This window comes from Platalea leucorodia (assembly GCF_965183815.1).
Source record: "Platalea leucorodia genome assembly, chromosome: 5".
NCBI classification, from domain to species: domain Eukaryota; kingdom Metazoa; phylum Chordata; class Aves; order Pelecaniformes; family Threskiornithidae; genus Platalea; species Platalea leucorodia.
In genome coordinates this window covers 24,943,857-24,967,503 of record NC_138827.1, presented here as the reverse complement: position 1 = coordinate 24,967,503, position 23,647 = coordinate 24,943,857, and the positions used below count along the sequence as shown (strand labels likewise).

At 40.5% G+C, this 23,647-nt stretch overlaps 1 protein-coding gene across 1 annotated transcript in view; it reads left to right on the top strand.

Moving 5' to 3' along the window:
* Positions 1-23,647, top strand: part of FGGY (FGGY carbohydrate kinase domain containing) — a gene marked incomplete at both ends in the record, with an annotated part of 137,172 nt that overhangs the window by 2,926 nt on the left and 110,599 nt on the right. Inside the window, 2 exons of the mRNA XM_082312099.1 lie at positions 1,116-1,267; positions 12,538-12,626. Coding sequence (XP_082168225.1) covers positions 1,116-1,267; positions 12,538-12,626 — 241 coding nt within the window. The remainder of the gene's footprint in view (positions 1-1,115; positions 1,268-12,537; positions 12,627-23,647) is intronic.

The window sequence follows — 23,647 nt, the reverse complement described above, 5'->3', positions numbered from 1 at the left end:
CCCTTTCTATTCTCAGAGGTATTTGTCATCTCCTATCCTTCTCAGAAAACCAGCTTTGCCCCCAAGATGTCCTTCACTAAATTTAGATTACATTATTTATTTTTCAGTTTGAGAGTCTCTTACAATCTGTTCAATGCCTAATGATGTCTGGGGCTATTTTGGTCTGTTGAGTCAAATTCAGTTCTCATTTTGTATTCTCTGATATCCCCAAGAACTTTGAGTTTACGCAGTGTTGTTGTCAAATAAAAAAAGACAAGAATGCACTGAATACTGTCACACTGGTATGGGCATGCAATGGTCTGGTTTCAGGCAGTCTCACAGTTGTAAGTTGTATTTGAATCCATGTTAGAAATATTCGTGTGCCTCATGCCTTGTCTTGGAGTATGTTTTCAAGATTATGCATGAGTGGCTGTATCATGAAGTTGAGTGTGCAGTGTCCTTAGCAAGAGAGGAATCTGAAGTGTCATCTGGATTACTGTTCCACCTGTCTAGCAAGTCCTCTGTAGGTTAATTTTGATAAAATGTTCTTTGCTTGTTCTCATGTGTTATGCAGACTTGTCAAATGCTTTTTCCTTCCACATCCAAAATAAAAGCAATTCAGCAAATTGCCACCCCCCCAAAAACTGTATTTCTGAAAGGAATTAGGGTAGTTCTTATAACAATAGAAGAGGAAAGAGAATCTCTGTAACTATCTAGCTAGCTGACTCGCTGAGTTAATTTCAGTTTATAACGTAATTGCTTGGATTTTGTCACATTTTTAGTTCTTAGTCCCCAAAATGCTTCTTTATATTTTTAACTAAATATGTGTACTTTGTCAAGAAGTTTGGGTTCTTTGAATGAAATATGGTCTACAAGAGCATGGTGTTTCAAAGTTCTTGGATGCTCACAAGCCTGATTGATTTCAGTCAGCATTCTTAGTGCTCAGCATGTCTTAAAGTTGGCTCAGAGGGCTAGAATTTTGTCTTTAGATATCTACTATGGATTATTAGCACAAATAGAATTTGAGTTTTCTGTGTAGAAGCGAAAGTGTGAAGCAGCTTAGAGTCTAGTAACTTACAGTACTGAGGTGGGGTTAAACCAGACCTAAAATAATCTCTCTTATTTTTTTTGCCAAGGACAAAACTATAGGAATGTTATTATGTGGATGGACCATCGTGCAGTCAGTCAAGTTGAGCGCATCAATGCAACGCAACACAGGGTTTTGAGCTACGTCGGGGGAGTGATGTCTGTGGAAATGCAGCCACCTAAATTGCTGTGGATAAAGGAAGTGAGTACATCTGAGACTGTGGTGCATTTTTACTAATGATTAATGCCCTTTGTTAATTTCTGAGAATGAAATTTCTAAAACAAAAGTCTTCAGCCTTAGTATTGAACCCAAAGATGTGCAAAGTAAGGCCAGCCTTAAGTTGTGATTAAAATTTTTTGGGTTCTCTTTTTCTTCTCTATTATTTAAAAATAGCTTTGATTTTATTGAAATAGAGTGTTTCCTAATTGAAACATTTCATATGCCTTTCTTATCTAATTTTAAGGTTAGATATACAAACAAATTTAGTTGCAGGTAATGGATGAATCCTTGAAGTATCCTAGGATTTAATTATGGAGGCGTATTTCCTGCTCCAACTACTGTAGCTGGGCATGCTTACAGGGGTGTAGGTGCCACTTCTGGGATGGATTTATAGCAATTTGAAAACAGCACCATCTCAACACTGGGTTCCCTGGCCAGAGGTACTGCCTTTGAGGCACTGCATCCAGCAGTGAGGGGATGTGTGATGTCTTTGGCTGCAGGTAGAGAAACTGTTCAGTTAGAGCTTCAGTTTAGTTCTGTCCCATCTGTAGGGAGTAGACCATCTGTGGAGGGAAGGTGCTCTGTTCATCATGTGGAACTTTACCTCTGTCTCTTGTGTTTAAATTTTGTGTGTTACAGAATGACATATGGCCTTTTAATAATAACTGTCAGATAAAAGGAGAAATGCTTGCCACTTTAATTTTTTATAACCTCCTCCAATCTGGCTTTTACATTTGGTCTCAATGATGTTTGCTGTCATTTTAACAAAGCCCAAATGTAAATTACTTGCTGCCAGTTTCAAGCAGCAAAAGTCTCCTGTCTTTACAAACATGAAACACATCTTATAGTAACAAGGTGCAGACTGGGGAAAGTCAAATGAATTAACTGGTAGAATCAGGTACTGACAGATTAATGATAATAGAGGGTAATTAATGTTGTTTGTAGATGCTATACTGAAATACCAATATCATTCTACTGGTTCTTTCCTTCTTGAGATCTGAGTATCATATGTCAGTCATTTTATAAATAATGAAAAGTGAAGCTGTAAAAACCTTAAGTGAATCCATTGTGTTTAAAACATTTTTATATTGCAAGGTCTGGAATATCAGTACCTGACTGGTCAGAAAAGCACAGATTGTGGGGTCTCCAAATGTGGTCACCCAGAGATCTAAGTCTATGCTATGGCCTCAAAGCCCTCTGACATAATTGCTGTAGTATAAAGGGGAGAGCAAGTATTGCAGCACGTGTTCCCTCCATGAGCAAATGGGTAGGAAATAGAATTCACGTTACCCAGCATGCTAGCCAGTAGCGGAGACTGCCTGGCAGAAGGGCATTACAGAACAGGGCTTGTTCATATGTCCCCTTTCAGCTCCTGACGTACCAGCTAAAGAGATTATTATCCTTAAGAGAGGGTTTTTTTCTTGCTGAGCTGCTCACGCGACAGTTCCTGCATCCTGAATGGACAAGCAAAGACATCCTGCTAAACTGCTTAAGCTTACCCTGCTTAAACTCAGGCACTTCAAGCAACATCTACAGTAGCACCTCAGCTAGCTCATGAGCAGGACCAGTGACACTTATTATGGAGTTGGTTGTAATCAGTTGAGATGTGGGCATGTACCGTTAAACTTTTTAGCTTTGGAGAGGTATGCGATCGAGCCTTTGCTTACTGCTTCTATACTCGTTGCAAAGTAGAAGGGTGAAAGGAATTGTATGAAGACTGACGGTTTATTTTCAGTGCCAAGCACAGTAATGTGCCTATGTATTACATGACTTTTAGGGCTAGCAGCACAGGTTCATGTTAGCCTCTGACAGCTGAAATTCAGCCTCGTGTAATGCAAGTGTTCTCACTTTTTGCCAAGGAAGGCAAATTTTACAATAACTTTGAATGTCAGGTTCTCCAAATGAGAGCTAAAACACCAGTTTGCACATATGTTGTTATTTGGTGGAGTGTCTTCAAGTGGTCTACAAGTAATAAATTACTTAAGTCTCTTCAGATTCTTTGTTATTAATATTTTATAGGTGAATAAACTATGACACAGGTATTAAAGGTATGGTCAGGAAAACTACTTATGAAATGGTACTTAATGTTTCCTTCATGTTTTTTGAGTTGTATCATCTTCATTTTCTGTGTTTAGTGTATTTCCCTCCTGCTAATACTGCACAGTTCCCAGAGGTGCGGTAGAGTTAGATTTGGATCTAGCTCATACACCACAAGGAAAAAAATATCCTATTTTGATTGCAGGATTATTTCTTAAGCTAGTAATAATGCACATGCTGGTAAAAAGGAAGCTTGGTTTTCACATCCCTTGGGAGAGTCACAAGATCAGCAGGTAGAAAGAAACATTTTATTTTTATTTTAGCCTTTTTAACTGAGAATATCTGAAGGCTTTGCAAAAGTTGAAACTGGAATTCCTGTTGTGCTTCTATTTAATTGTGACAACTGGTATTCAGAAAATAACTGCACTGTACCTGGTTTGCACAGGCCACACGTTGAGTCAGTTGGTTAGATGGGAACTTCATGAGCAGAAAATTAAACTCTTTAAAAACATGGCCCTCGGTGTTGCTGAGAAGAAGGCCAAAATGGGATCATTATGAGCACTGAATGTTAGGGCTGAGATGTGTTGGCAGAACTGCCTGCGGAAGTTTACATAGTGTCTGCCTGCGCTGTGTGCCTGGCTGTGATCATGGCCTTTGGTCTCTCCAGCTTTCCTGGCTACTAATGACACCAAATATGCTACCAGCAGGATTTCTTTCAAGTATTGTAGACCTGAGTAGTTTATTTGTCTTATTTATCCTCACCTCTGCTTATGTTTTCTATGTCATATGGGAAATAACCTTTCCTACCAAGCTACTGCTTGCTCTAGTGAGCAGTGCAGTCTCAGGAGCTGCTTTAAAATAAGATCCCTCTCAAAGCATCCCAAAAGTCTATTGCTATATTGTATAATGCTCTCCCGGAATTTTCTGCCAACCTCTGCAAATACGTACATTTAGTTCAGTTTTTTTCTGAAAACACTCCCAGTATTTCCAGAACTATTTCCAGCCATCTGACTGCAAGTGGTGCAGCCTGCTGCTTGATGCAAGAACCATATTGGGTCAGACTAGAAATCTGTTTGACTCAGTAGTTGTCTGATTAATAGTGAGTGTTTTGCTCTATGAATTTAGCTAATCTTTTCTGAACCCACATGCACTTTTTGCACCTACTGTGTCCTGTGGTAGTAAGTTCAATTGTTTAACTGTACTTTATGTGAACAGGTATCTTTTTTTTCTGAAACAAACTCCTAAAATTTCATTTGCCTTTTAGTTCTCGAAATGTATGAGACCATGAACTATATCATTCCCCAGTCAACATCTCCATGCTGGACCATAGTGATGTTTTTTTTTCCCTTTCCTTCTATTTCTTTCCTTTCCTTCTATTCCTTTCTTAATATTCCTCCCTGATGTTGTCATATACCTGACAGTATCCCAGAAACTTAAGGCAAACAATGGGTTGGGCACATTCTTCTATGTGAAGAAGCCCTAATCAGAACTGGCTAAACCGAGGTGTACCCAGAAGCTACTTTGGGCCTTTGTCCCTTTGGTAGGCATCATGTTTCTGGAAGGTTTTTGATTAGAAAAGTTGATGTGGCTGCAACACATACAACACATAGATGTTTTAAAAGCAAAACAAAATAAACCAAAAGAGACAGCCGTACACTTTGTACAGTCGTGCTCCAGGTCAGTGGGTACATCCTGATATATGAAGATTCAGTGTTGACTTTTGCCTTGAATTCCCTGGAACTTTTTTAGAACTCCCTGGGAGTTTCATGTTTCTGCTATTAAATGCTTTTGCTATTTTCCCCTTGTACATCTTTGCCTGGGATTGGTGCTGTGCACATTCCATGTCTGCTTGCATTGATCTCGGTTTTGTAGAGAGGGTGCAGTGGGGAAAATAACTGTTTTATGTCTGAAGTTATGATAAAATAACCTGGAACTAATAATTAAGAACAACTTATAGACCCGTTGACATAACCAGCAGAATTAACTTTTGTATCAGTGGGAAAATGTTTGATACTTTTCTTTTAATCAAACCTCATGTATTTGTAACAGTAAACAGCATGTAATTAGAAGAACCTTAAAATGAGTCCTAATGAAATCCTCAGTTCTTTGGAACTCTTAACATTGTTTTTTTGAGCTTCAAAGTTTATTTAGGCTGGCATAAATATAAATGTCTCTTTTTGAGTTTATTGCCTAACTGATAAATATTCAAGATGTTCCCTTGACGTTTCCATGTTCCATATTCGTGGAGTCAGTCATATGAAAATGCAGTCTTGCTAATACAAGATAAATTGCACAAATGTGACTGTAGACTAAATTAGTTCGTTAAAAGTCATTTAGGAGACTAGTGATTTAGGAAACTAGCTAGATGCACTTTTGGAAGTAAGTTATTCAAGGTATTGATACTAAGTGACCTTTTGGACTGTTATTATACCTGTAGGTTAATTGTGTCCACATTGTCATCAAAGCCTTCCTCTCCCTTTCCCCGATGCTAACGTGACTGTGGAAGGCCACATTAGGAGATCCTGCCTTGTCACTGTTTGCCCTGCACTCTCTTAACTGTAGTATCTGAAAACTTGACGTCTGTGAGGAAGGGTCTAACATAGGTCAATTCAGCAGTATTGCTAAGTGTTGAGTGATGAGGCTGTCCCTCAAAGGAACTGAATTTCTATTACTTGAAGAATTTTCATCTGAGCAATTGAAAGTATTACTAACGAATATGACTTTGCAAATTTACTCTGAATTGGTTGGAAGTAATGAAGAGGGAGGAGAAGTGGGAGAAGGCTAAGGTGACCTAACTGTGCTTTTCCATTCCCATCATCATCTTATTGGAATTGAAGTTGAAGATGACCTCACTGACTGTGAGGAATGAGCTGATGTCATTATATGAGCAGTAGATCCTTGTCCTTATCTCTTTTGGCTTTCCTGTTACACTTGTATTTATTTGCAGAGGGATGTTGCAGTTTTTCTTCCAAGTCACAAGTTATTCTGCTTCTTTTTGACTTTCTGCTTCTTTTTGACTTTCTCTTCCATATAATGCTTTCTCGTGAAGATTTCTCTTCATCTCCTTACATTCCCATTATACACAGAATAGAGATTTACCTGGAGACTAGAGGCTTCAGGGCATATTCTGTTTTTCCAACTCTTCATCTCTATTCCATTTTGGTTTTGAATTAAGAAACTAAACTATGAAGGCCATAATAGGTCTTTTGAAATCTTTTGTTTGAATTGTATTGGCTTACGTTCAGTTTAGTTTGATTGCTGCCAAATCATTTTACCCTCTAGCACCTAGTAGTTAGTCTACATGAAATTAATTGGGTGGTCTTGGTGTTTGTGATTGCAAATAGGTGTTCATATGACAAAGCCATCATTGCGAGTGGAATTTGCATGGCGGGGACAGCTGTTTGCAGTAAATGATCAACTGAATGCAGCTACTGTATAGCTTATGGGGCAGTCTTGTTAAAGTGTGCACATCTGTAGTCCAGTTATGAGGAGAATTGTATATCTCTGCCTGTGTGGACCATGTGTGGTGATAAAGAGAGTCCAGTGTTAAATCTGTAATGTAAACCAAAATGAATATATGATTTTTTTAAAAAGCTAATTTCTGTGGGTACACTCACATTTGACTTCTGAATGTGGTCGGCTGAATTAAGAACGTCAACTGTAGGTGAAGTTGAAATAAAGAATCATTATCCGTTCACAAATATTTGGAAACCACCTGAAAGATAATTCTGACAAAGTCTTCCTGAAGTCAATAAGATAAGTTTGAATGTCAGCTTCACTGAAAAGGAAAATAGTCCCTGGTTACTGGGTCTTTCAAAATAACCAATTAAATTCACTCCTCTTGCTGCTATTTCCTCAGATTTCTTAGTTGTTTAGAATTATCTTGCAAAACATTGCAATAGTTCTTTACTTCTGTAACTGCAGGTATGTTTTTTGCAGCTTTGCTAAGCAGGTTGTGCTGTTTTGTTGACTTTGGCTGAAGAAAGTGCATGTTCACTGACTGAATAAATGTGTAGATAGTACTGGCGGGTAGATGCGTGCATGTGAACTGAAAATGTAGGTACATACTCCTTCACTTGGAAATTATTTTGCTGCAAATGTTTGTTAGTACAACATGACTATACAGATGTCTATGCTGTGGCAAACCAACACCACAGCAGTGAGAGCGTAGCTTAAACAGAGCAATGCAAAACTGCAGTGAAGATCTGTCCAGCTCTAGAATTAGCCTGTTAGCATGTTTTTCCCAGAGGTAGCAGAAGAAAAAATCTTGTTTACTAATTCCTGGCTGAAAATTTTATTGTGGCTTGTGCCAAAACAAAAGGATGCTTGTTGTATTTTCCTCATACTAATGACATTACAAATCAGCTATTTCTAAAAAATACTAGTCCCATTAGATCAGAGGTGCTGTAGCATATTCTAAATGGGTGGGGGATGCTGGACTGGGAGCAGGTAACTGTCTCCAAATGAAATACAGTCTTCCTACAGTGTGCTTTCACAACTCTTTTTAATATGGTGCATAAAAGAAGAGCGTCCCTTTAGCAAAAAAATCACTTCACAGAGTGAATGGCTAGCATATAATTCCTTTGCAGTGAATAAGTAAAATCAATAGTTTTTGAGTAGTTTCCTTTATTTTTTTTTTTTTTTCTGGCACAGTGGTCAGTGATCTTTCTGTATGTTACTGTTCACATCTTCAGTTACAGCTGCCTTTTTATGCATCATTGTTCTTCTTTCTGTACACCCGTGACTTGCAGCGACCAATGGGATAATTTGCAGAAACAATTAAAACATCTCTTCCCCTGGCTATGGAGGGAAGAAGAATAGCGGATGTACTGGCATTAGCTTGGCAGCAACTTCTTTGTTGATGCATGTCTTCTCCCTTGCTTGCTGCCTTTGCAGCTGGCTTTTTGTTTAGTTGAATGTGACTGGTAAGATTTTGCAATTGAAATAAATAATCAGCTCCACGTTAAATGAGAATGAGTCCAAGCTACTGGGTTCGGAACTGAACTCTTGATTAGAATTGTTTATAAATGCTTTAACAGCTCTGTTATCAAAATCCATACATAGTGCAGGCATGCGTGCATAAATTGTACTTTGGACAGTTTGGCTTTTAGTTGCAGCTGCTAATCAAGCAGAAGTACCATTTAATAAAAGGATTAATAGCTGGGAGGTTTGAAGCACCTACACCTCTAAGTGTGTCCTCCTTAGTCTGTCTCCCAGCCATATCTCCACTACATTGCAGTGTGATGAGGCTTACAACATGCACACAGATTGTCCTTCTTGCCTTGCTACAGCTTCTGCCAACTCAGCCTTTAATGTGCCTGGTCTGTCCCCCTGTAGCCCTTTCTGACCTGGACTCTGATGCTTGCCTGACTTGTGGTGCTGTGCTCAGGGTGCCTCAGGGATTTGAAAATACCTGCACATGTCTAAGACAGTGTCTTGGTGGTAGAGATGGTGTGTTGCAGCAAGGCAGTTTTTTCTGCTTTCAGCCGTAGCCTTACCCTAAGAGGTTACTTTCCAAGCCCCCCTCTCTCCCTCTGCCTCTAGTTCCAGCCTCAAGATGAATCTGATAATACAGTTAATTAATGTTTTACCAGTTAATTTGAGTGCAACTGGTAGTTGCAAAATTGATCAGTTTGCAGCCTTGGCTCTGGCAAGGGTAGGATTTCTGCTCAGAGCCTATCTTGGGTATCTTAGAATAGCTCTGTCGCATGGCTTGGCATCAGGTCTAAAGTGTGGGAGATCCAAGTTCTAAGTTCTTCCTTTGTCTGAATTGCAGTAGGGCATGGGACATCAGTTTCTTATATCCCTGTGAGTGTCTGCGTTAAGTCTTCAGGTGTTCTCTTTCTTCCTTTCTTCCTTCACAAAATGCGTATTTGTTTTCTGTAATTTAGAAAAAGAGAGACCGATACACTACATAGCCTACTATTACAGATTGCCTGGGAGACTGAGATTCAAATTTGGGGTTGAATTGGGAAAAGCAGACACTTCTTCAGTGAATGAGTCTCTTTTCTGATTTTCATATGACTTAGATTTTGACCTGATGTGGAACTTGAATGCTCATGCCAGCTTTCTTTTTCACACTAAATGGTAAAACATTTTTCTGCTTCCATCTGTCCCTCCTGGTTTCAATCTAGATTTCTAACACACCATTTTGAGATCATTTTTGAATTTGTGGGTTTTGGCTGATAAGCAGCCATGAAATTCAGACTGATAACCTGTGCTAAATCAGACATTTTGCTTCTAGTCCACTCTTAGTTAATCCCATGGCCAACAGGGATCTGATACAAAGGCTGTCTGTAATGGCATTTAAGATAATTTGATTAATACTTAATCTGTATTAGTAATAACAAAAGTCAGGACATCTTTGGTGTTTATATACACATTTCACGTTTTACTTCTGGTGGGAAAAAATGTGTTTTCACAAACATTAGATATCTGAAGATCACTTCATTTTACAAGAAAATTATATATCCAGTAAAAGCAGAAATCAAAGGTTTCCTGTACAGAAACAGACTACCTCAGCAAACCAGCAAAATATGAATGTGAATGCTCTTTCAGCTTTCCCAAGGAGAATGTGCCTCAAGGTGTCTCCAAAAAATTGTATTGGATGCTGGAGCTCGTGTGAAATTCTGCATGTGTGCGTATTTTCAGTCCAATTAAGAAGTGAACAAATACACATAACAATACAAAATTGTGCACTATGGCTTCGTGATAATCTTTTGACTTGTCAAGGAATAAATGGGCAACGGAGGCCTTTCATGTGCTCTCTATCAGCTCTCCCATCCCTCACTCTCCTAAGCCCTTCTTGTCTAGGAAGATTAAAAGACATTGCACTTCATAATTCTTAAACTCTTTGCCCCCAGGTATTTGGGATTATCTGTGAGGATCTCAAAAAATTATAGTTTGGCGGTATAGTTGTTAAAAAAAGACAAAACAATCAGAGAAAGAGATGAAGAAAGGGGACTCCATAAGTGCCCCTGGAAAGTAGAAAGATTGAATTCGTTTCTTTACAAGTGAGTTTGGAGAGTGAGTCGCAGGATATGAATACAGCATTGGGAACGTCCCCAGATCTTTTCCACAGTCCTTTTAATGTAGTCACAAATTCCTGACTGTGAGTGAAAATAAATTAGAATTAACTTCAGTGAGTGTCGAAAACATGGAGACTTTTAAATTTGTTTGGAAAAAGCATCAGGGCATGCTATGATTTTTTTTGTCTGTACTAATTAGTGATGACAAAGCATCAACATGGCAAAGAATGAATCATTTAGATGTTTATGAAACACCATATTTTAGTGTCGCTAACATGTGGCTTTGGGGAATTCTTGAATTAATAGAATAAGGATCCAAGGATTATCTTTGATGAAACAGATTCATTTGAAGAGGACAGTTATCCAATTTCTTTTCTGATTAAAACCAATAGCCAAACTACTCTGTTGCTTCTTGAAGACTGTCGGGTATGTAAACAATACATACTGGCTTATATTATCAAAATAATCAGGCTGAATGACCTTTGCACTAAACTATGGAGCACCTTTGCATTCACATAAAAAGTTAAATTTGGTGTGAGTAGCAGCCACGTATGTCTCGAAGGTAAGCTAAACCCAAGTGATTAGGAACAGGCATCCAAAGATTGTGCATTTTATGTTAAAAATTTGTAATCGGAGCATTTCTCATCATCCCTCAGATTTCTTGCGTAGAGATGAAGACCCACATAGTTTCCCATCTCATGCACTTCTGAAGTATCTCTCCAGCTCTTCCTTAGCCTGGTAGATGCAGACTTGTGTTCTTGCTGAAGCTGTGTCATCTGCAGGGCTCCGTGCCCCAAACACCTCAGCTAGGATTTGTGTTTCTTATACAACAGCTGCTCTTAAGTGAGATAACTTCACACTGTTTCAACTATTTAAAAAGCTGGTGGAGGTCTTTAAAGCAGTCTTATCTTTCTGTGGAAGTCTGATTTGTGAACCTTGTGACTTTTGTTTGGTTTTGATATTCTTTAGTTATTTTACCATACTGAGGCCAGAGGTGGCCATTGGATGGTATAGTTGTATTACAGGACAGTGATGCTCACTCTTTATGTTACACTGGAATAAAACGTTACACTTGGGGAAACTTTCTTCCCATTCATCATCATCTGATATCTGTGGCAAGCGTGGAGATTGGTTACATGGAAAAGTAATTTTAAGAATATGCATTGCTATCATAAGCTGAAACCAGATTGAGCTTTGGAGATAGAAACAAAGAACAGAGCCCGGCCCAGGTGATAAGACCAACCTCTTGCTTTCTGGACCACTAGCTCTCTGCAGAGTATAGTGTTGGAAACTCTCTGTAAGTGATCTATCTTGGTAGAAGAGGGGTTTTTTAGCAGTTTGGAAATGTCATGTGCCTATCTGGAGCTTGCAGTTATCATTGGAGGGTTATCCCAAAACTGTCTTCAGTTATTCCCTCAGCTGAAGAAATAAGGTTGAACCTCTTTTCAAATGGGAACTTAGGCATTCATACTGCTTTGTGTCTTGTTATGCATTTCAAGGAAATTTTGCAGAGGGGCAGAGTTTGCAAAGATAAACTTCTGTTAGTTGTTTGTGTGAGTTCATGTGCATGCTGTGATGCCAGCTGTAGGGTTGTAGTGTGGATTTAAAGCTGATTGTTACTGGTTAATCCAGGCCGTTGAGAGCCCCTGAATGTCCCAGCTGTGGAAAAAAGCTTCACTGAAAGCTTACAGGTTCTTATGTGCTTCGATCATATTTCAGTCATTTTGAAATGGGTTTGAAAGCTTTGTTCTTGTGCTCAGAGAGCTGTTTGTTTTCTTCCTGTACTTATAATTCAAAAATACTAAATTTAAAATGATTTATTTTAGGAAGTAGGGCATTCTTCAAGCAAATATTTTTTGAGAAAGTTGTCTGTTGACTTTGAGACTGCTCTGACATTGAGCAGCTGACAGGGAACTGAGAGAGCACACATTATTGATCTGAAACATGTGCCTCCATGAACTCTTCATGGGAAACTCTTCTCTTATGATCAGTCTGTGGTGTGGGAAAGGCTCAGTTCTTCAGGCTGTAAATCACTGTAAACTGAGTAGAGCAGACTGGATGATCAGAATATTGGGTTTGGAAAAATTGCTATTTTTACATAAACGGCAGGTTTCTTAATTGCATTAAAATAAGGACATGATCATGCCTAGTCTCTAATATCTACATTTCTAAAAATTTTTTTGTTAGAACTTGCAAGAATCGTGCTGGGAGAAGGCAGGCTACTTCTTTGATCTTCCGGATTTCTTATCTTGGAAAGCCACAGGTGTCACTGCAAGGTATGTTAATTATAATGATATGATTTGGCCTTCTTAGTCTATTTTCTTATGTATGTTTCTCCTTTAATTAATTTTGACTGGACATGCTGTTATGTACATCTGTCTGTAATTCAGCCTGCTCCAAAACATCTTGAACCTATCTCTTGCTTCCATTGTGCATTCCTGAACACAGTTGTTCCTGTGAGCAGTGTAATTCACGGATACAGTATGTTGCTACAACTGTCGGTTAATTGGTCTTGTACTCCATTTTGGAACATAAATATGATTGCTCTAGTTACTGTGAAATATGCTTCTAATAATTCTTTGAAATCTGTTTTTGTTTACAAATTTATTGACTTTTTTGAGAATTGGAAGAAAACACTTCTTTGCCATGTGGGAGGGATCTGGTAAAATCTTGTTTAAAATGGTCACTTCACTGTAAAACACAGCAGCTGTATTGTTCCCCAAAAGTGTCCTAGAATACTTGCTGAGCAGTTTAACAAAACCCCTTTAAAATCTTGATAAAAGTGACCAGTACAAGCGAAGTACATTTGCAGCTAAACTAGTCCTTGTGAAAAGTGAGGTACAGTATTATTTATTTAAAGTAAAGTCTTATGGACCAATTCCATACCCAGCCCAGTGCAGTTCACAATTATTTCCATTGCAGTTTGTGGAGCTGAATCTGTGCAAAAATTAGTCTAAAATGAAAACTGGTCACAGGATAGTTTCAGTCTCTGGAAGCTGAAGATACCTTCACATCAGACATGTTTTTTTTATTTGAGTGCTCTCTTTCTCATTAGTTAGTCTCCATGATTGACAGCTATTGTTAAATATCTTGTATTATAGAGCAGGAAAGTGCTAGATGATAATTGAAAGATAGTATCTCAAATCTTCCTTCCTTTGGACTGTTAATCAGATTCTGCTGTATAACTATGAACAGCGTAACAGAAGAACAACTCTCACCCCAAAGATCTTGCAATCTAAGTAGTCCTGTCACCTGACCCAACTGTAACTTCAAGAGGATAAATCCCAGGCTCCCAGAGGATGTGCCATGCAGGGTCTCCATCTTGTGAAAGTACTGAAGACTTCGATTTAGAACTAGCACCCTTTGGTCAGGGGACTAGATGGAGGAAGGTGACTGCTTTGTTCCCATAACCTGTATAAGGGTGCAACAGATCAAGCACTGCTCAAAGTTAGGCACAGTCATGTGTGAGAAAAGTAGCCACCTGCCCTGAAGAGAACCTTTTTGAGGTAGTTGGGGGATATGATGACCCAGAAAATAAATGTCACTTTATTGGGTTACAGATTCTTGCAATTTGTCTACTAACAGTTCTGTTTAATAAGACAGGTGAACATTTTCATCTGCTCTTACATGTGGTAGGGGTGTCTTCATTCTACCCTTCTTATTTGGTTAGTTCCAAACACAGTTTTAATTTGGCTTTGTGGTCAGATGATGATTAATAGGTGGGTTAAAATGTGTGAGCAAATCATGAAATGTTCACCTTGTGCTAATGGTCACCCTGTGCTAATGGCTGAAAAAACTAAAATAGAATACAGTCCAGGTGAGCTTGGAGTCAATTATTGTTTGGAATTTATTTTTAAAGGAAGGGAAACAGTTTCAGAGAGAATGATGATATATTTGAAAGAGAATTCTTGCTTGAGCAGAGATGAATGCTCCAGCATTGATGAACAGAGTTCCTGCTCTTCCCAGATCTTCCTTGATCCATGGCATGTTCTGTCTGTCTTGTTTTTAATAGTGGCAGCCATACTGTATAAAAGAAATCCCTCTCTCTGTCCTTCTCTCTCTCTCCATTTCTCTTAACCTTCAACGTAGTGTAGCTCGTGAGAGCAGATGGAAAAGAACAACAACGCCTTCCTGCAGACTTCAAAATGTAACTGTTATTATGACTAATTCTTTAGCTGTTGGGAAATGAATGATTGTATTGAAGTATAGGAGTTACACTAGCTATGCAGCTATCCAAGTTGCAGAATTAATGGATCACTGCTAACAACTGATGCTGTGGTAGTGGGGAATCTGGATGGAAACAAAGGTAACAGTGTGCTTAGCACAGTAAAGCTTTCCATCATCTTCCTTTTACTTGTTCCTGAAAATTCCCATTTTGTTTTTTCACGAGACTCTTGCTAGAGTTACGCCATGCCTGGTACTTGCTATTCCAGCATCGTATTTGTCCATCTGCTTGCTGCATGTACCTGTCAGTGGTTATAATTTCTGTGAGGTCTTTGGGGAAGGGCTGATGTTTTCTTGGGTGTGGTGTTAGTACCCAGCACTGTAGGACCTAATTCCTCCTGGGAACTTCTGTTGCAATAAATGTTACTAATAACAGTGAAAGAGCAAACAGATCTTACAAACTAATGATTATATTCTCTAGTGCTCCTGTAACCTGTACAGGAGTACAATCTGAATTCCTGAGATTAAAATTTTCTGCCTCTTCTGCAGCCTTTGTATGCAACTAAAATGTATGGCAGGAGGTTTAAAAGGAAGTTAGGAGGGGTTATACCGGAGCTTAGAGTATGATGATAGAGTTCCTGTCTACTATCCCTCATGGATGCCTGGGAAGCAGTGTTGTTTGTGGGTGTGAGGAAGGGAAGAGAAGGATGGGGTAAGAGTAATGCTGTGGACTGTCTAAACCCAGTGAAGCTCAGGTTTTGCTTTGGAAGTAGGTCTGAAAAGGGAAAGTACAGTGCTAATGACAGCATCTTGGTCCTGCCTGGCTTTGGCTTTGTGTTCTTAGCTGTAACTTTCTGGAGGTGAGACAGAGAATCTCTCTTAAAAAAAAAAAAAAAAAAAAGCTGCAGAAGATGATTATACTCAAAAGTAGAGCTGACCGAATTTTTACTGGCAAGTTCATTTCCTTAGAAATGACATTTTGATTATTCAAAAACTTTTTGATTGTATTGATGAAAGTTGTAAGGGAGAAAGGAATGTTGGGAAAAGACTTTCTGGACAAAGTCTTCCCTCCCCATTTGGTTGAGAGTCTTCTATTTTGGATAAAATAGTTCCTTGGACATCCTCCTTTGCTGCCTTTTTGTCCTCCCCAAAATTAAGCCTATTGTTTTGTCTCTAGTGGAATGTCTTATAGGGTAACAAAGGAGGAAGAAAAAGACAGGAAAATAAGGACAAGAAATGTTTTGTTGGAATCAAACCTAATTTTTTTTCCTTCCTCTGCTCTCCCCCATGCACACCTGTTTCTTGGGAATTTCCTTGTAGTTTGGTGAAGTAAAGTAATTTGTCCTGCATATGCTCAAAATACTAGGGAAGTAGGAATTTATCAAGTATAAGACTCTTACCGCCTTTTCTCCCTTTGAGCACAAAGGAGCCTATTCACAGGGCAAGAGACAGTGTTAGTCATTGTGAATCATACATAACTTGGCCCTGATAAAGAAAGATTTTTTTTTTTTAATTTGTTTTGGTGATGGGGATTTTACCAAAATAAATGAAATTCCAAGGGCACTTTTGTAGGAAAGACTCACTCATTGAAACTATTACTCTTGCTTCTTTAAATTTTTAAGGAGCTCTTTAAAACATTTTGTATTTAACATTTAAAAACTATGTATAGTCTTTTTGGCTTCAGTGAGTTTACTCAGTGCACAAAGTAGTGTGTGAGATCAGGATTTGAAGTATTTGAAAAGCAGTTCTTGATGTGTGTTTCTGAGTATGAAATCATTTGTCTTTCACTTTTGATTCCGCTGGCTTGAACTGCCTTGTAGCCAAGTTTTTTCCAGTGGATGTATAATAAACAGTATATGCTTCTTACCTGACAGGTGAAGACTCAAACATATTCTGAGATTTTTACGTACTGTCTTTGAAGTTGCTATATATCTCACCGAACAGCATCCACCAATCAGTTGCAAAGGATAAGTTCCAAATTGTTGATTACCATTGTTCTTCGACGATTGTTGCCTGTAATATTCCGTATTAAAAATAGTTATTTTTTATTATTTCTCCTTTGGGCTGATGAAAGACCATTGAACTGTTCTGAATGATCCAGATGGCTGACCATTCTTCATTAAAAAATGTTACTGACAGCTCTTTAGTTAAAAAATTTAAAACTTTGGAACTTCCCTGCTCCTGCCCCCCAAAGTTGCACCAATGAGTATTTGTTTTGCCACTTCAATACTCAGTTGTCCTATTTCAGAAATGCTGTCGTGGAGAGGAAGAGAGAGCTGTTTTTTCACAGACACGTTAGCAATGCTTTTCAGAGGCTCAGCACTTTTACTCATGGTGAGTGTGACTCACTGCTCTCTTCCACCCACCATCTATAACCTCTGATAAGTTTTCCTTTATACGGTATTTTGGATAAAGCTATCTTAATAAAATCTAAATGCCTATGTGGTTTAGTTACAGGTCACTGTATTAGGGATGGAGAATTCTTATGAGAGATGCACTTCTGCAACTTTATTGTATTTCTGAAGTCTCGTGAAGGATTACATTGCAGATAAGAATATGGCTGAGCTGTTAAATTGGGTAGAATTCACACAAATTTCTCAAAGGTCATGTGTATTTAGATCCAGCGTTCTGTTTCAGGGCCACTTTCAATCATAAGCAACTAACTGGAAAATTAGCTGGTCTCTACTGTGTTCAGCTGTGTGGCTGAACACAGTGACTTAAGGGATAGGGGGCAATGGCGACAAGTTGCTGCCCGGTGCAGGAGGCACGTCTCCTCTGTGACTACCCCACCTTCCCAGGTGCCCTTGCATAATAAGTATGAAGCTCTGCAAATGGAACCAAACAATAACAAGGACAATGGTTCATCTGGCTTGGAGGGGTCACCGAGGTTAAGTTGGCCTCTGCCCTGTGTCAAAACTGCCTCCATAAAGAAAAAAAGACGGATCATTGTCATAGGAGACTCTCTTCTGAGGGGAACAGAAGGCCCAATATGCAGACTGCACCCACTTCTTAGGGAAGTTTGTTACCTCCCTGGGGCCCAGGTTAAAGATATGAAGAGAAAGCTTCCTACCCTGGTACAGCCCTCAGATTACTATCCATTATTAATTTTTCAGGTAGACAGCAATTAAGTTGCAACAAGTAGTCCGAGAGCAATCGAGAGAGACTTCAGGGCCTTGGGATGACCGGCTAAGGAAGCATAAGTAGTATTCTCCTCTATCCTTCCAGTTGCAGGGAATGAAGAGGGAAGACACAGGAGGAGCCAGCAGATCAATACCTGGCTCCGAAACTGGTGTCACCGTCAGAATTTGGTGGGTTTTGATCATGGGTCGGTTTACACGACACCAGGCCTCTTGGTGACAGATGGGGTACACCTGTCTCAAAGAGAGGAAAGGATCTTTGCACAGGAGTTAGCAGGGCTCATTGAAAGAGCTTTAAACTAGATTTGAAGGGGGAAAGGGATAAAACCAGGCTCACTAGAGATAAGCCTGGGTGTGGCACGCCAGTGTTTGAGGGACAGTGTGCTAGCAAGGTCCTTTGGTCTGCTGTCTCAGTGGAGATAGGGGATGGAGATCCATGCAGCAGTAAAGATGCAAGGGTTATGGATGTGTTAGAAATCACGGAAGTGCCTGAGAATGGTCATGCAGGAATTAGGGCTTCTCCCCCCAAAAGAATGGTGAGATCAGTAGTCCAACTGAAGTGCATTTACACCAATGCATGCAGCACGTGCAACAAACAGGAGGATCTGGAAGCTGTTGTACAGCAGGAAAACTATGACATAGTTTCCATCACGGATACATGGTGGGATAACTCACACAACTGGAGTGCTGCAGTGGGTGGCTATAAACTCTTCAGAAGGGATAAGCAAGGAAGGAGAGGCGGTGAGGTAGCCCTGTATGTTAGGCAACGTTTTGATTGTCTAGAGCTTAATGATGGTGATGAAAGGTTCAAGTGCTTATGGGTAAGAATCAAGGGTAAGGCCAACAAGGCAGATGTCATGGTGGGAGTCTGTTATACACCACCCAACCAGGATGAAGAGGCAAATGAAATATTCTACAAGCAGCTGGGAGAAGTCTCACAATCACTAGGCCCTTGTTCTCGTGGGGGACTTCAACTTACCAGATGTCTGCTGGAAATACAATACAGCGGAGAGGAAACAGTCTAGGAGGTTCCTGGAATGTGTGGAAGACACAGGTTCCTGACACAGCTGGTGAGGGAGCCAGCTAGGGAAGGCGCCCCGCTGGACCTCTTGTTTGCAAACAGAGAAGGACTGGTGGGTGATGTGACGGCTGGAGGCCATCTTGGGCATAGCGATCATGAAATGATAAGAGTTTCCGATTCTTGGAGAAGTAAGGAGGGGGGTCAGCAGAACTGCTACCGTGGACTTTTGGAGGGCAGACTTTGGCCTGTTTAGGTGACTGGCTGACAGAGTCCCTTGGGAGGCAGTCCTGAAGGGCAAAGGAGCCCAGGAAGGATGGACATTCTTCAAGAAGGAAATCTTAAAGGCATAGGAGCAGGCTGTCCCCATGTGCCAGAAGACGAGCCGGTGGGGGAGAAGACAGACCTGGCTGAACAGAAAGCTTTGACTGGAAATCAGGAAAAAAAGGAGAGTTTAGGACCTTTGGAAGAAGAAGGGGCAGGCAACTCAGGAGGACTACAAGGATGTCGTGAGGTTATGCAGGGAGAAAATTAGAAGGGCCAAAGCCCAACTGGAACGTAATCTGGCTACTGCTGTAAAAGACAATAAAAAAATGTTTCTACAAATACATTAGCAACAAAAGGAGAGCTAAGGAGAATCTCCATCCTTTATTGAATGCAGGGGGAAACATAGTGACTAAGGATGAGGAAAAGGCCTTCCTCTGCCTCAGTCTTTAATAGTCAGAACAGTTGCTCTCTGGGTACTCAGTCTCCTGAGCTGGAAGACAGGGATGGGGAGCAGAATGAAGCCCCCATAATCCAAGGGGAAATGGTTAGCGACCTGCTACACCGTGTAGATGAACACAGGTCTATGGGGCTGGATGGGATCTACCCACGAGTACTGAGAGAGCTGGCAGAAATGCTCACTAAGCCACTTTCCATCATCTATCAGCAGTCCTGGCTAACCAGGGAGGTCCCAGTTGACTGGAGGTTAGCAAATGTGATGCCCATCTACAAGAAGGGCCGGAAAGAGGATCCAGGGAACTACGGGCCTGTCAGTCTGACCCTCAGTGCCAGGGAAGGTTACGGAGCAGATCATCCTGAGTGCCATCATGCGGCACGTACAGGATAACCAGGTGATCAGGCCCAGTCAGCATGTGTTTATGAAAGGCAGGTCCTGCTTGACTAACCTGATCTCCTTCTATGACAAGGTGACCTGCTTAGTGGATGAGGGAAAGGCTGTGGATGTTGTCTACCTGGACTTCAGTAAAGCCTTTGACACCGTTTCCCACAGCATTCTCCTGGAGAAACTAGCTGCTCATGGCTTGGACAAGTGTACTCTTCGCTGGGTAAAAAAAACAGCTGGATGGCCAGGCCCAAAGAGTTGTGGTGAATGGAGTTAAATCCAGTTGGCGGCCGGTCACAAGTGGTGTTCCCCAAGGTCTCAGTACTGGGGCCAGTTCTGTTTGATATCTTTAACAATGATCTGGATGAGGGGATTGAGTGCACCATCTAAGTTTTGCAGACAACACCAAGTTGGGCAGGAGTATTGATCTGCTGGAGGGTAGAACAGCTCTACAGAGGGACCTGGGCAGGCTGGATCGATGGGCCGAGGGCAACTGTATGAGGTTCAACAAGGCTCAGTGCCGGGTCCTGCACTTGGGTCACAACAACCCCGTGCAATGTAGCATTCTACAGGCTTGGGGAAGAATGGCTGGAGAGCTGCCTGGCAGAAAATGACCTAGAGGTGTTGGTCAACAGCCAGCTGAACATGAGTCAGCAGTGTGCCCAGGTGGCCAAGAAGGCCTATAGCATCCTGGCTTGTATCAGGAATAGTGTGGCCAGCAGGACCAGGGAAGTGACTGTCCCCCTGCACTCAGCACTGGTGAGGCCGCACCTCGGATACTGCGTTCAGTTTTGGGCCCCTCACTACAAGAAGGACATTGAGGTGCTGGAGCGTGTCCAGAGAAGGGCAACAAAGCTGGTGAAGGGTCTAGAGCACAAGTCTTATGAGGAACGGCTGAGGGAACTGGGGTTGTTTAGTCTGGAGAAGTGGAGGCTGAGGGGAGACCTTATCGCTCCCTACAGCTACCCGAAAAGAGGCTGTAGTGAGGTGGGGGTCGGTCTCTTCTCCCAAGTAACAAGTGATAGGATGAGAGGAAATGGCCTCAAGCTGTGCCAAAGGAGGTTTAGATTGGGTATTAGGAAAAATTTCTTCATTGAAAGGGTGGTCAGGCATTGGAACAGGCTGCTCAGGGAAGGGGTTGAGTCCCCATCCCTGGAGGTATTTAAGTGTTTTGTAGATGTGGTGCTTAGGGACATGGTTTAGTGGTGGACTTGGCAGTGTTAGGTTACCATTTGGACATGATGATCTTAAATGTCTTTTCCAACCTAAATGATTCTATGAGTCTATGATTCTACTAGATTTACATGGTTTAAGATGAGCTATAACCAAAGAGAGATTAAAGCTGTGGAGGACGATTTGGAAACAGAGGGAAAAATGTCAGGCTGACATTATTTAGGTAGAGAGCGTTCAAAATCATGCTATAAGTCACCTCCCAAAACTACCAAAAAAAGTTGGAACAAACTGAATATTTGTGCAGAATAATTTTTTTATATTATTGCACTCTAGATATGTTAATGGTTGGGGAAAGTAATGTGTTATCTAGTAGAGACTTCATCTCATATATGAACGTTGACCCAAATAATTTACCTGTGGAAAAAGTTGTCCAATCAGTCATCAACTGCTAGCCATCACGACAGGGAAAACAGTGTAACAGAGATGCTTCGTATGCTTTTGGGCGATCTTTGTAAATGATCTCCTTCCAACAGATATCGGGATCATGAGTTTCTTCAGATAAAATCAGTTTTATAAGAAAGAAATTCATACTGTTATGGTAATTACAGACGGTAAAGTGAAAGACATGTTTGTAGTTCATAAAAAACATTTCTGGGAACCGTATAACTGATATTAGGCTATATCTGTGTGAGAGTGAGCGATATCTTTTTAATATATAGTATATTTTCAACAGGAAAATACCTTGACAAATTTTTTTCTTTCATTTATGAGAAAGAGGCTAGTTCCTTGGCTTGTGCATGTTTAAATAGCTGACTCTTTATGTTAAGCAATGATTAAGTCCTTTATTTGTAACCTGTTCCCAGTTGCTTATCATTAGGGCTAGAGCTGGCTCTGTTGTACTGATTTAAATCCAGAGAACTCTGATGTTAGCGGGGTTGATGCAGAGTGTGCTGGGGTAGACAGAAGTAGAGTCTGGTCCGTTGCTGAATTGCAGTGATGGAAGTTTGTAATAGAACATTAAAGCTGGGTAGGTGCTTTTGAATCCAAGAGTCTGGGTTCAAGTCTTTGCTCTGTTATGTCCCCTGTGTGATTTGGAGAAGTGAATTAAATCTACAGCTTCGGAGGTGTTTAGGCAGCTGAATACCTTTGAGGATTTGATTCTTGTTCATTCCTGTGTTTGTTCTTCATCTGTTGAACTGATGCATATATACAGTCCTATGAGGTTGCTTACTTTTACTGCTGTGAGGTATTTCATCGGTGTGGTTAGTGGAATCCTCACCAAATATTTTATCTAGATAGGCTGGAAACTTTGAAAAGAGAGAGAATTTGGAAGAGGAGCTTGTATGTAGAGGCACTGTTGAAAAAACAAACTGGTGTGAGTTAAATGATTATTTGAAGGATGCCTGTGTCTTTTTAAAGGATTGAGCAATCCTGGTTAGTGAGATGTGGTAACTGGAGCAGCACAGACACCAGTTTTTTGGGGCCAGCTGCCCTTCCCTTCCTTCCTAGCCTTGCCATGACTAATGTATACCCTTTGGCTGGGATTCTGGCGTTTGGCTTCTTCTTGTTTATATTTTGTGCCTACTTCAAAAGATGCCTGGTCTAAAAATTAGGCCTCTCTGGAAAGAAAGGAGCTAGGGAATATTTCAGAAAGCTTTCATGATTAGCACTGCAGTCCATGTGGCGGTGACAGTATCCTGAATTGCACTTGGGTTTTGTGTCCTGTTTATGAAGTGAAACCCAAGACTTCAGACTTGCAGACTTGTTTGGAGAAGTCTCTGGAGAAGGGAGAATTATCTTGAAGGGCTGGTTGGGAGGGGAGGGATGGTGTTTTTGTGGACTGGAAAAACAAAGTACCATGAATTTCTTGACATGGAGCCAAAAGCAAGTGTCCCTGTGACAGTATCTTTGCCAAACGAGAGAATTCCACTTCTATCAGGCTTTTAACAAATTCAAAACATGTTCGTTGGTGACACACAGACTGATCCAGTGTAAGAAAATAGGAAATGTATAGCTGGAAAAGTTATCAGGACTGTGAAGGGCAGGTGCAATGTGGGCCGTTACTGTTAGTTTGTTTTTTTTTTTTTAATTTAAAAACGACATGTCCTTGAGTCTACAGAGTAATCTGAAAGAGTTCTGTGTGCTAAATAAGAAAATTGTTAGCAGGTCTCGTTAATGTTAGCCAGGAAGCACACAGGCAAACAGGAAGCTGTAGCTATTGTTATTGTACAAATGCCCTTTACAAAATATTAGCAAAAGAAGCTTAATGTGTTTTCCACAAGAACAGGAGCCCTTCATAGTGTCTAACTGTATCTGCACAGTGAAGAAAAACTGCATTGTCCCTTTCTAACAGCTTTGACATACATTGAGACATTGCATTTCAGAGATTTGCATTCAGATCTTCAAATATTTACTACTTTATTTTTTTTAAGATGTTAGGATTGTTAATTAGCTGTGACAGTATCTAGCCCTTAGTTTTCTATTGTGTTCATTTGCTGCTAAAAAAAAAAAAGTCAGCTAGGTCAGTATAGAAAAGGATTGGGGGCAGGCGCGGTAGTAGATGTGTTACTGGCAACTTGCCATGGAGACAGTGAACTCTGAGCCAACCATGAAGTCATTTTGAACTCAGGGAGTCTCACTAATCCAAGGCGATGTGTCTTAATTTGACAAAGCAAAGGCTGCTTGATAAGCAACCCCTGC